The sequence below is a fragment of the Rana temporaria genome, chromosome 2, assembly GCF_905171775.1.
Source record: "Rana temporaria chromosome 2, aRanTem1.1, whole genome shotgun sequence".
Lineage (NCBI taxonomy): Eukaryota > Metazoa > Chordata > Amphibia > Anura > Ranidae > Rana > Rana temporaria.
Genome location: NC_053490.1, coordinates 154,488,860 through 154,501,168, shown reverse-complemented (window position 1 = coordinate 154,501,168; position 12,309 = coordinate 154,488,860). Strand labels below are relative to the sequence as shown.

At 35.5% G+C, this 12,309-nt stretch overlaps 1 protein-coding gene across 6 annotated transcripts in view; it reads right to left on the bottom strand.

Moving 5' to 3' along the window:
- Positions 1 to 603: 603 nt before the first annotated feature.
- Positions 604 to 12,309, bottom strand: part of PCDH17 (protocadherin 17) — a 293,915-nt gene continuing 282,209 nt past the window's right edge. For all 6 annotated transcript variants that reach the window (XM_040341339.1, XM_040341337.1, XM_040341338.1 and 3 more), the window contains one exon: positions 604 to 5,457. In XM_040341339.1, the coding sequence (XP_040197273.1) occupies positions 4,775 to 5,457 (683 nt within the window). In that variant the 3' untranslated portion in view covers positions 604 to 4,774. The remainder of the gene's footprint in view (positions 5,458 to 12,309) is intronic.

The following is a 12,309-nucleotide window of genomic DNA, read 5'->3' as shown; positions in this document are numbered from 1 at the left end:
CTGCCAAGATGCTGCACACACACATGTGATCAGTTATGACACCAGCCATTGGATGATTTGAAAGTTTGGTTAAGAGCACAACCAATGTGACAGTTACATTCTTGGCACGTGCCAGGAAAGCAACTATTTTTTGAAACTGTTAAATCGATGGGTTTATCTCCACTTTAAGGGCTAGTTCACACCATGCGTGCAAGAAAACTGATGGGAACTGATAGGAAAACCATGCAGATTTCATTTGCAGAGACATCAGTTTCACATCAGTTTATAACAGTTTTCATGCACATGGACATCAGTTTCTCTGCACGTTGACATCAGTTTTCATGCGCATCAGTTATGTACCCTATTCATACCAATGTTGATGTCATGTCAGTTTTTTTCCTGTGTAGAAAACTGCATAAACATTGCAGATTCCTGCACAGAAACAATCTGCATCTTGTGGTGGAAACAAGGCACAGAGAAAAAAAAAATTGTTGAGCCCTTGCAGAACGCGTGCAGAAAAACTGACCATGGTGTGAACAAGGCCTTAAAGAATAAATTATGACAATACTATCAAACTGAAATAGTTAACCGTAAAAAATAAAATAAAAAAAATAAACAATATTCTCTTATTTTAACTTTTTAATGGATTGCTTATGTTATTGGAATGATTTGAATCCTTTTGCCATAGCCAAGTAAAGCAGTGTTATACCCAACAGAAGCAAACCACAAACTGTTTCCAAATTACCATTACATTTTAGTTATCAATAAAATAAAACATATATACAAGGTTAGGAAATTTAAAAATGAGTTGTAAACATGGCAGAATCTTCTGTCTTGATTTCTGTTGGAGTGAACTGGGTTGATTTACTAAACAAGTAAAAATCATACTTTGCAAAGTGTATTTTCACATCACAAAGTAAATGTTGACTTAGCTTAGTGGTTAAGATGAAGCCGTGTTCACGCCAATCATCCGATAAAGAATGTTTACATTTCTCTTGCACATGATTTGCCATTCAAAGTGAATGCAGCTCACTTTATTTACTAAACTTTGTGAACACGCAACATGTTAACTGAACAGCCTCTATTGTTTTGGTAAATCTTTCCTATTGTTTTCAAGATACTGATGACTTGTTAAGCTCAGCGGAATCAAAACTGTGTGTGTTTAAACTGGGTTTGTGAATTTTGTTCAGTCAATATACTAAACAAAAAAAGGCATATTATGACTATTCCCACATCAACCTTCCCTTTTCTATTAAAAAAAATTCTATAGATGCCAGAAACAAATTGGATTTTACTGTGGAATTTCAGCTATCAAGCAAATCAAGCCTGGCCCTCCCAATGGATAGGGACATCGCAAAACACACAGACATTACATTTAGGTACATAAATTGTCCAAAATATGCAGAGCAATGCAGCATTTGTACAGTCAGTTGTTTGTGGTACATGTTGTACCATGATAATGAGATACAGTTAACAATGCAAGGTAGCCAGTAGGCAATTGACAATGAAGCGCTGTCACAAGACATTTCCTGGGAGAATTAAAAGACATGGTATTCTTAACCACACATCCACAAAGACATGTACTGACATTTAATTAGTACAAAGAAATGAATTGACAAATAACTATGGAAATTACACTATAAATCAATTCAGATGTGTATATGAGGAGGTGATTTACTAAAGGAGTATGGGCTTTAATCCACTGGCAAATGTACCCAGGTAAATTTTTGCTGTGGGCGGTATTAAGTACTGTAGTGCAATGCAATTAAAATATGAGCTGTATTTAATCATATAAGGTACAGTTTGGTGGATTTAAGCAAGCTGAACACAGATTTTTCATTTAATTTATTTTGTTCTCTCAAAATGTCTTAAAGTCTACTTGTAAATACAGAAAGGTGCACTGGATATATGATTTTAACAGCTCAACCTCCCTGCCCAAAATGAGCAATGATCACACACAGGTGTCCTAATACTTACACTAGCAGTGCAAACCTATGGATGTTGAAACACCCAATAAGATTAAGGAAAAGCTAAAAAAAATAAAAAACTCTCCAAAATTAAATTGGCTATTTGCAAAGAAAACTGTTAAACTGGGCTAGCACCAAAAGTATTCCTTTAGTAAATCTTCCAATGGTCAGTTTTTATTAGAATTTACAGTACTTCCCATTTGCCTGCTGTGATGTGAAGATACATTTTGTAAACAATCCATACACAAGATAATAATGTTTGTTCAGCTCGACATGTCTGTGCATATCATTCTGTGTATAAAAATCTGTATTTTTATGCCTTTGTTTTTATTTTTTATTTTATAAAGATGTATTAAAAAGACAAATAAACATGCAATTATTAAAATTATACCTTTAGAAATGTCTCTGGACACAAGAATATGATTTTACATATATTTTGCTTATAAATAAATCTTAGAATTATCATACTAAATCATTATGGCACATATTTGCTAAGGAAGGCCTTTCCATAAGACAGCTCACAATTCCAAACTGAGCTTAATGGCAAATTCATCATGAAGTTGCCTTTTGGAATATGCACTACTTAGTAAACATGACATTTTGTGGCTTATTTAAGATGTGTCTTTGGTGCAAATCTTGTGCAAAGCTAAACATACTTCTTTTTTTTGCTGAATATGTTAACGTTAATGCTGTGGAACAGGTGATGCACCTGGCACACTTGTAATCTTTGACATCAGGCCTTCTGATATCTTGGTCCACTTATGTCCCAAATTATACATTTTCATTTCTACAAAAAGAATTTATGTTTAAGAACCCCTATGTAGGAAATCCACATCAAAGACACGTTATTAAATAAGCCTTTATTGTTTTATTAATATGATTTCAAAATTGGTGCTATATGATTTTAACTGGTGCCAGTTTTGAAGGGAAAAGTGTTACTAAGGCTTTATATATAATATTCCCTTATTTGGTTTCCTATCATGGACTTAAAGTAAACATGTGGCCAGACTAAGGACATTCACATATTAACATTTTCTTAACAGGCAATAAATATGACAGCAAACCCTCAATGACCTATGTAGATGCAGGCACTGTGGAGAAATTCATCCTAAAATGCAATAGTAAGAACGTTTGCAAGCTGTTATTTCACTGATAGAAGGGGCGAGGTAGGTGGGCAGAGCTGCTGAAATGAACCTAAGGAACAAGAAAAAAAGGTAGAGGACCTCTCCAGAACTTTTCCTTGCAAAGACGCTACAGTATCAAACATAATTATGCAGTAAAGATTACGGGATCTCGAAATAAAGTAATTATTTTACCAGGCAGGGTAAACTTAAGGGGGTGGGGTGTTTATCTAAAGTAAAGGTGGCCTTTATTTTATTTATTTTTTCTGCTAGGATTAAGAGGATGAAATACTCTATATTGCCTTCAGCTACATGGGGTCAGTAAGGTATTGTTTTAATGTGTATTTGTTGCTTGTAAAGAATATGTAAATATGTGAATGTCCATGCCTGGCCACAGTTCCACTTTTAAATGTAAACTTCCACAATGACATGTTTAAAGAATATGTTTGTTTCTTGCTAACTTTGCTCCAACAGTCTTCTTAAACACATTTTGAACAGATTATGTACTACTGTTTTAAGACCATACATATAACAAGAGTTGTAGCTCTGAGGCACTGCTTCCCATAATCCACAGAGGGAAAAGGAAACAGGAAAACAAAAACTCATAGAGTTCGACAGCTACTGAGGCAACACTTGCCATTTACAATATAAGCCCATTTTTTTTTTCTTTTTGCAACACAACTATATATTAATTTAATAAAATACACAATATAGCTCTTATACACGCAACAATTTGGCTCATATGCACTAAAATTGCAAATAAATCATAAAAATATGTAATTTTGATGTAAACACATTTAAATCTTCTTACATTTGCACATTTAAATGGTCATGTGATATTTGTTTTTTTTGTTTTTTGTTTTTATGAATGGGACATTTTACTTTCCTGAGCAAATTTTAGTGTCCACAAATTAATTTAAAAAAATATTTCCATTCTATCGGTTAACTTTACTTTTAGATGGCAATGCTCTTTTTTTTAAGAACCATTTTTAGCAGTTGAAAAACATAATTATTTCTATGTAGATAACTGTGTGTAAATTTTTGTAGGACACTAAAATTCTAATTCAACACTTTTCATCGTACATAAAGTGAATTAGCGTATGCAAGTGCAGGACACAGTAAGTCGACTATATAATTTTGTTGATATATATTACTATGTGTGGCATGAAAATGTACTACATGACACTGACAGGTTGTACTGGAAATGTTTTTGGAATGTTGATAATTTATATAGAAATGTTAACCACAAATGGGTGTTGATGTTTTGTGCAGCTAAGACTACAGCAAAAATTAGTTAGGACTTTAATTAGAAGCTAGTGATGTTCATTTAAAATCCACACATATATTAGTTAACCCTGTTAATTAATGGGTTCTTTTCCTCGGCAAATGAAAAGTCACACCAATTACAGTGGGAAGTTGCACAACTTCGCAAGTAGTCCCAGTTCTGTTCCCTTTTACAACAGATTGTCAAATTTCACCACAACATATTATTCTTGACTTTGTCCAAAAGTATTTTTTGCCAAAATAAAGCCAGTGTAATCTGAGTAACAGAAAAAAAGACAGTGACAAGAATTTGGGGGCACTTTAAAAGTTCACTTTTAGCCACAAAGCAGCATCTGTCCATCATCTCCCCTGAAAATGTGCTGTACCAAGGGAAAACTGTATGTAACTTCAAAAAAGGCAAACATAATAGCCTCTCTGTCCATCTCACTTTCTAACAGCCACAGGTTCACTGCCTCGACAGTCTTGTAAGAGTTTATCAATTTCTCTCACAACTTCCTCAGCATCCACAGACTCTCGGCCCAAATCGCGATTCGAATGCTCCAGGTGCTCCAAGACAGCGTCCATTTCACTTGAGTCTCGGCTCACTCTGTTGTGTACATCAGCAAATACACGAGCCATTGGGTCTGATGCAATATATTGAGGGTCCTTTGTCTGTTTACTAGGCGATATGTACTGACTTTCAGAAGACAGGTATGGACTGGTTGTTTCTGCCAAGACTCCTGATTTTATTTCACAGCCATTCAATGGTCCCTTAGTTGAGGCACAAGGCTCAATGCATGTCTTGGTTGGACTGCTAGAGGCAGAGGGAACCTCTTGTAGCAGAGGACTCAGGGCACGCTTGGCTTTTAAATATGGTTTTACATTGGCAATGAGAATGGTGTGCTCTCGTTTGTCTTTCCCAAATGTACAAAATGTCTTTTTTCCAGTGGGATTCACAGTTTCATAAGTCTCAGTCTCAACGTGAGCTTCCACAGTTGGAACAAAGAGATTTGTGCGATAATCAGCATTTTCAACCTGGTTTGCTGTAGGAAACTGCGGCATCCAACATCTGTCAGAATGGCCAAGGACTCTGCATTCATCTGTACAGTTAACACACTCCTCTTGCTCTGAAAAATAAAAACATATGTGTTTATTTTAATGCACATAAGATATAAACAAAGCAAAATCAAAGTGCATTTAACTTTAAAATAAGGTAAAGATGTTGAAATTCACAGGTAGGTTCAAGAGATTTCCAAAGATGAATATTGTGGAAGGTGTTGTGAAACAGTTACTGAATTCTGCAATAGTGCTACTTTCATGAACTGTTAATGGAGTTTGAGGAAAAGTTTGTTAACCATTGGTCTAACATATACTATAGCATTGGTGAGAGTTTGTGAGACAGGCAAAATTTACATATTACACTGAGACATAATTTACTTAAACCGGAAAGCAACACTCACAGAAGGTTATTGGTAGAGGGCACATCAAATAATATTATCAGCTAGACACATTGGAATGCAGTAATAAGGTCAATGCTGGTTGGTCAGTTATACTATGTTTACTCAAGTTTGTACTGACTTGATAAAGCTGGATTAAAGTTATACTGTGACCTAAACACAACTTGCTCGGACTTCTGTAAATAATTAAAAAAAAAAGTTAACCACCTAAGTTTCAGGTGCTGTTTTAAAATGGCACAGGGACAGTAGCTATGCGCCCCAGCACCATTTTAAAATAATGTCAAAGAGCTGAAATGATTCGTTTCTGGGCTTCTGATCTTGCTACACAGTGCTCCATATGATTGCTTGTAGCAAATCACTGTAAGCATAATGCTTCTGACTTCATAGCAGAGGCTCACGCAGAGCTGAAGCTGCCTTTGGAAACTTCTTAAAGGCTTGGAAAGTCAGAAGGTTTTTTCTATAATGCATTCTATGCATTGAGATAAAAAGCCTTCTGTGTGCAGCAACCCCTTTAATACTTACCCGAGCTCCATCTCTGTCCAGTGATGTCTTTAAATATCTCAGCTGTCTCCCTTGTGACTGGCTGAGACACAGCAGCTGTGCCATTGGCTCCCGCTGCTGTCAATCAAAGCCAGTTAGCCAATCAGGAGAGAAAGGTGGCAGGGCTGAACTGCAGCTCTGTGTCTGAATTGACACATGGACCTGCAGCTCAGCTTAGGTGCCCCCATAGCAAGTTGTGTGTGCACTCAACAGGGGCACAGACGAGGCACCGAGAAGATGAGGATCTGGGCTGCTCTGTGCAAAACCACAGCAAAAGAGCAGGTAAGTATAACATGTTTGTTATTTTTATAGATTTTTTTTTTTTTACTTTTACAATCACTTCAATGCAGCAGCAGCTCATTCCTATAGTGATCTGTTCCTGCACAGCTGGTCTACACTGACCAGACACAGACACCCCCCCCCCCCATAAAAAAGAAAAAAAGAAAAAAAAATCCACTACAATGCCATTGTGTTAATCTGTGCCCTCACCAACCTGGCTAATCTTATCTGAATTTTATATTAATGTAGGCACACAGATTCGAATTTTTGTGTGTTCATCACAATGTAGTGTCAAAAAGATAATAAAACCTAGAAAATGAAAAAAATAATAATATATATACATATATTGTAGAGAAAAGGGAGGCTTGTGGTGGACTTTAATGGCATCATATGTGCAACTGATAAAACAGTCGATATTATAATTAAAAGGTTTTGATTACAAAAATAGAAACATTTCATAACATTTACAAAAAATATCAGTTGTGACAACCATGAATCAACTTATCGTTGGCATATACTACCAACAATATATACAAAGTACTAGTAATTTCTACATGTCTCATGTTTCGCGGTTACTTGATGTTCGCTTCCTCAGGAGTCATACATAGGCGCATAATTGGTTGAAAGGTATGTAGAGGGAATATGTCACGAAACTAAAAATAAACATTAATATATATATATATATATATATATATATATATATATATATTGGGAAATATATTGCTACAGTTCTATAGAAAAAAGTGCATCCATCTGCCAGTATATAACCATCACCAAAAGAACATCTCACCGTGGATGCTGTGTCAGGTAAGTGGCCAGGAGCCCAGACCAGGAATGGCAACCCTCCCCGGAGGACACAGAAAGTCACAGGATGGCCCAAAACATAGGTATAATCTAGATAAAAATTTGAATTAGACATATGTCAGTATATTCACATTCCCCTAGGGCCCATAAACGTGGCCAGGTGGCAAATTATATATTTAAATATAAGCATTGTCCATATATATGTATACAGAACATATACCTTCTATAAAGAGACGTCTGTTCTATCCCAATCAATGTCACTTGGTATATTATATATATTATATATAAATCGCCCCTCTGGGTACTTATATATAATATACCAAGTGACATTGAGTGGGATAGAACAGACGTCTCTTTATAGAAGGTATATGTTTTGTATACATATATATGGACAATGCTTATATTTAATATAATTTGCCACCTGGCCATGTTTATGGGCCTGAGGGGAATGTGAATATACTGACATATGTCTAATTCAAATATTTATCTAGGTTATACCTATGTTTTGGGCCATCCTGTGACTTTCTGTGTCCTCCGGGGTGGGTTGCCATTCATGGTCTGGGCTCCTGGCCACTTACCTGACACAGCATCCACGGTGAGATGTTCTTTTGGTGATGGTTATTTACTGGCAGACAATAAATATATATATATATATATATATATATATATATATATATATATATATATATATATAAAAAGATATTAATGTTTATTTGTTTATTTTTAGTTTTGTGACATATTCCTTGTACATACCTTTCATCCAATTATGCGCCTATGTATGACTCCTGAGGAAGCGGACATCAAGTAACTGCGAAACATGAGACATGTAGAATTTACATACACTGCGCAATTACTGGTACTTTGTATATATTGTTGGTAGTATATGCCAACGATAAGTTGATTCATGGTTGTCACAACTGATATTTTATTGTGAATGTTATGGAATGTTTCTATTTTTGTAATAAAAACCTTTTAATTATAATATCAACTGTTTTATCAGTTGCACATATGATGCCATTATAGTCCACCACAAGCCTCCCTTTTCTCTACAATAATTTAATGGGACGAAGGCATCACTTTATAATATTGATATACCTCAGCACTTTACTATATTTAATATATATACATATATGCAAATCTACTATCAAAGACATATCTATCCAAAGAAAAATGATGCATGATTTGTTATGGTAGACTACACAAGCTAAAAGATATAATGTGTGGAATAGAGACATCACTGAAACAACAAAAAAGCCCAGTGACTAAACTAAATAAAACCATGGTTGATTTTCCATTTTTACAAGTGGATAAACAGTATACCCCTATAAGACAGTTAAATAATTACCTTAAAGCACAACTGTAGCAAAGGCTTTAAACCATCCAGGCCTCAATACACAGTGTGTATCACCAAAGTGTACTACAGACCAAATTATAATGTATTAAACAAAAATAAATGAGCATTATGATCTGTCTTGAGCTATTAAATACTTGATAATTTTTTTTTTACCACAATCTGTTATTAGATTGGAAATTACTTTGAACACAATAAGCCCCATCCATTTATTTTTTCACAAAGAAATAAATTGCAGCAGCTAGTTTTTGTTCAAGTACTTAGGTAACATCTTAAATTCACCTTATTGTGTATACACAGTATTTATTCCAACATAAGCTTTCTGATACTTTATTCCCTTCCAGTGGTAATAAAGCATGGAGCAACAGTGAAGCTGTCACCAGCCACACCCAGTGTCACATTATTAATTGGAACATGACCTGTTTTGCTGCTCCCTATCAATAGCACTAAAGGAGACTTTCCATCTAATTGTGCTGGTGTTCTAAACTAAGTAGATATAGCTATAAATCAAAAAGACTCATTATACTATCATTTGAAAACCCGTGTCCGAATCTATTTTACATTTACTGAAAGGTGAAACACCTAAATCATTGAAAAGGCACGCTACTGTGAGCTGTCCAGGCTTCCAATTAGGACTCTTCACATTGAGATGAGCAAATGGCAAGTAAAAGTCTTGTTTGAAAACAAATCCTTTGAGTACATTAAAGTAAATCTGTCATTAAAACAATGACGTATACAAGAAACAAGAAGCCTCCAATACAAATGTCCATGCTACATACTTTTTCTGCATACTGGCGGCTGGGGCAACTCCCCACCAAGAGATCTTGTGCAAAATAATTTCTCTGGCAATATGTACGCACAGAGGATCCTGGAAAAATGTTTTACCCTCTAAACCTGTTCACAAATAAATATGTGTGTATGTATATATATATATATATATATATATATATACTGTATATATTCACACAGTATGTCACAAAAGTGAGTACATCCCTCACATTTTTGTAAATATTTTATTATATCTTTTCACGTGACAACACTGAAGAAATTACACTTTGCTACAATGTAAAGTAGTGAGTGTACAGCTTGTATAACAGTGTAAATTTGCTGTCCCCTCCAAATAACTCAACACACAGCCATTAATGCCTAAACCACTGGCAAAAAAAGTGAGTACACCTCTAAGTGAAAATGTCGAAATTGAGCCCAATTAGCCATTTTTCCTCCCCGTTGTCATGTGTCTCGTTAGTGTTACTACAAGGTTTTAGGTGTAAGTGGGGAGCAGGTGTGTACAATTTGGTGTTATCGCTCTAACTTTCTCATACTGGTCACTGGAAGCTCAACATGGCACCTCATGGCAAAGAAATCTCTGAGGATCTTAAAAAAAAATTGTTGCTTTACATAAAGATGGCCTAGGCTATAAGAAGACTGCCAAAACTTTTAAACTGAGCAGCAGCACGGTGACCAAGGCTATACAGCAGTTTAACAGGACAGGTTCCACGCAGAACAGGCCTCGCCATGGTCGACCAAAGATGTTGAGTGCACATGCTCAGCATCATATTTATAGAGATTGTCTTTGGGAAATATAAGTGCTGCCAGCATTTTTGCAGAGGTTGAAGATTTGGGGGGTCAGTCTGTCACATATGCCACACATTGCATCAAATTTGTCTGCATGGCCTCTTCTAAAGATGATGCACAAGAAAGCCTGCAAACTGTTTGCTGAAGACAATCAGACTAAGAAAATTAATTACTGGAACCATTTCCTGTGGTCTGATGAGACCAAGATAAACGTATTTGGTTCAAATGGTGTCAAGCATGTGTCGCGGCATTTAAGGTGAGGAGTACAAAGACAAGTGTGTCTTGCCTACAGTCAAGCATGGTGGTAGGAGTGTCATGGTTTGGGGCTGCATGAGTGCTGATGACACTGGGGAGCTACAGTTAATTGAGGGAACCATGAATGCCAACATGTAATGTGACATACTGAAGCAGAGCATGATCCCCTCCCTTCAGGGACTGGGCCATGGACGAGTGGAAGAGGACTCCAGTGGCAACCTGTGAAGCTCTGGTGAACTCCATGCCCAAGACGGTTAATGCAGTGCTGGAAAATAATGGTGGCCACACAAAATATTGACACTTTGGGTCCAATTTGGACATTTTCACTTTTGGACACTCACTTTTGTTTCCAGCGGTTTAGACATTAATGGCTGCGTGTTGAGTTATTGTAAGGGGACAGAAAATGTACACTGTTATACAAGCTGTACACTCACTACTTTACATTGTTGCAAAGTGTAATTTCTTTAGTTTTGTCACATGAAAATATATAATAAAATATTTACAAACATGTGAGGGGTGTACGCACTTTTGTGAGATACTGTATATTCCATCAGACCAATATAAAGTGGTTCTGCTCAACTCATATGTGGATCCCTTAAACGATCCCTTAAACAAATAAGGTGGTCACAATTTTTTATTATTTCACAAGTGTCTAAGGAAAGTATAAGGGATTTTGGGAACATGTGTCAAATAATGTTTATAATATTAGTTTTTTGTGTGTGTGTGTGTGTGTGTGTGTGTGTAAAGAAAAACCCATCAATTTCCCAGATCTAAGGGTATATAAAGATTCCAATAAAATTTGTAAGAAAATATTTTAGGAAACCAGAAACAATTTTATACCAATTTCTAGCTCTCACCAAGCAGGGGAACTGTTATAATATAAGCGGATTTACACACAAAATGATACCATAATGCAAAGGTTTTTACAGAAAGGTTATGGTAAGGAATTTTTGGAGTCTGTCCAGTAGAAAGTATCCAATATGGAGAGTATTGTGCAAACTAGGAAAAAGATGGTTAGAGAAGATGGAGATAAAATAGAAATTCCCTCAGGGTTTTTTTTTTGCAGAAAAAAAATATTACTTATGTAGCAATCAATTTTTGGTAAAAAATGTGTTTATTATATCAAAAAGTACTTTATAAATACATGAGAGTTGTAAAAAGCAATCCTGGCTTTGACATGTGAAATACTACGCAAATACAATGGGTTTTATGTAACATGTGTTGTTTCTTTTACTATTGATGGGTTGCATTTTCTATGTCAAAGCCAGGATTGCTTTTTATAACTCTCATGTATTTATAAAGTACTCTTTGATATAATAAGCACATTTTTTAACAAAAAATGATTGATACATAAGTGATATCTTTTGCTGTTAACCACCCCCCTGAGGGAATGTATATATAATAAATTGGGGTGTGCAGTGTTGACAGCTCATACATATGCGTTCCCTATTCTAGAGAGGATATATAAACCTTTAAATTTGTACTTATTACAGATTTTAATAGCAAATATAAGAAAGAGGAGGCTACTTTGAACAAATATTGGCCTATGATTTTGAAAGATGGAATACTTGGTCCCCTCCTACTGAAGAAACCTCGAATTATATATAGAAGAGTCTCACTGTAAGGATTAAAATTGACCCCTAATGTAATTAATTCACCAGAATGGATATTACCTTTCTGGATAGCAAATCATTTTACACGTGGTAGGTGTAATGTTT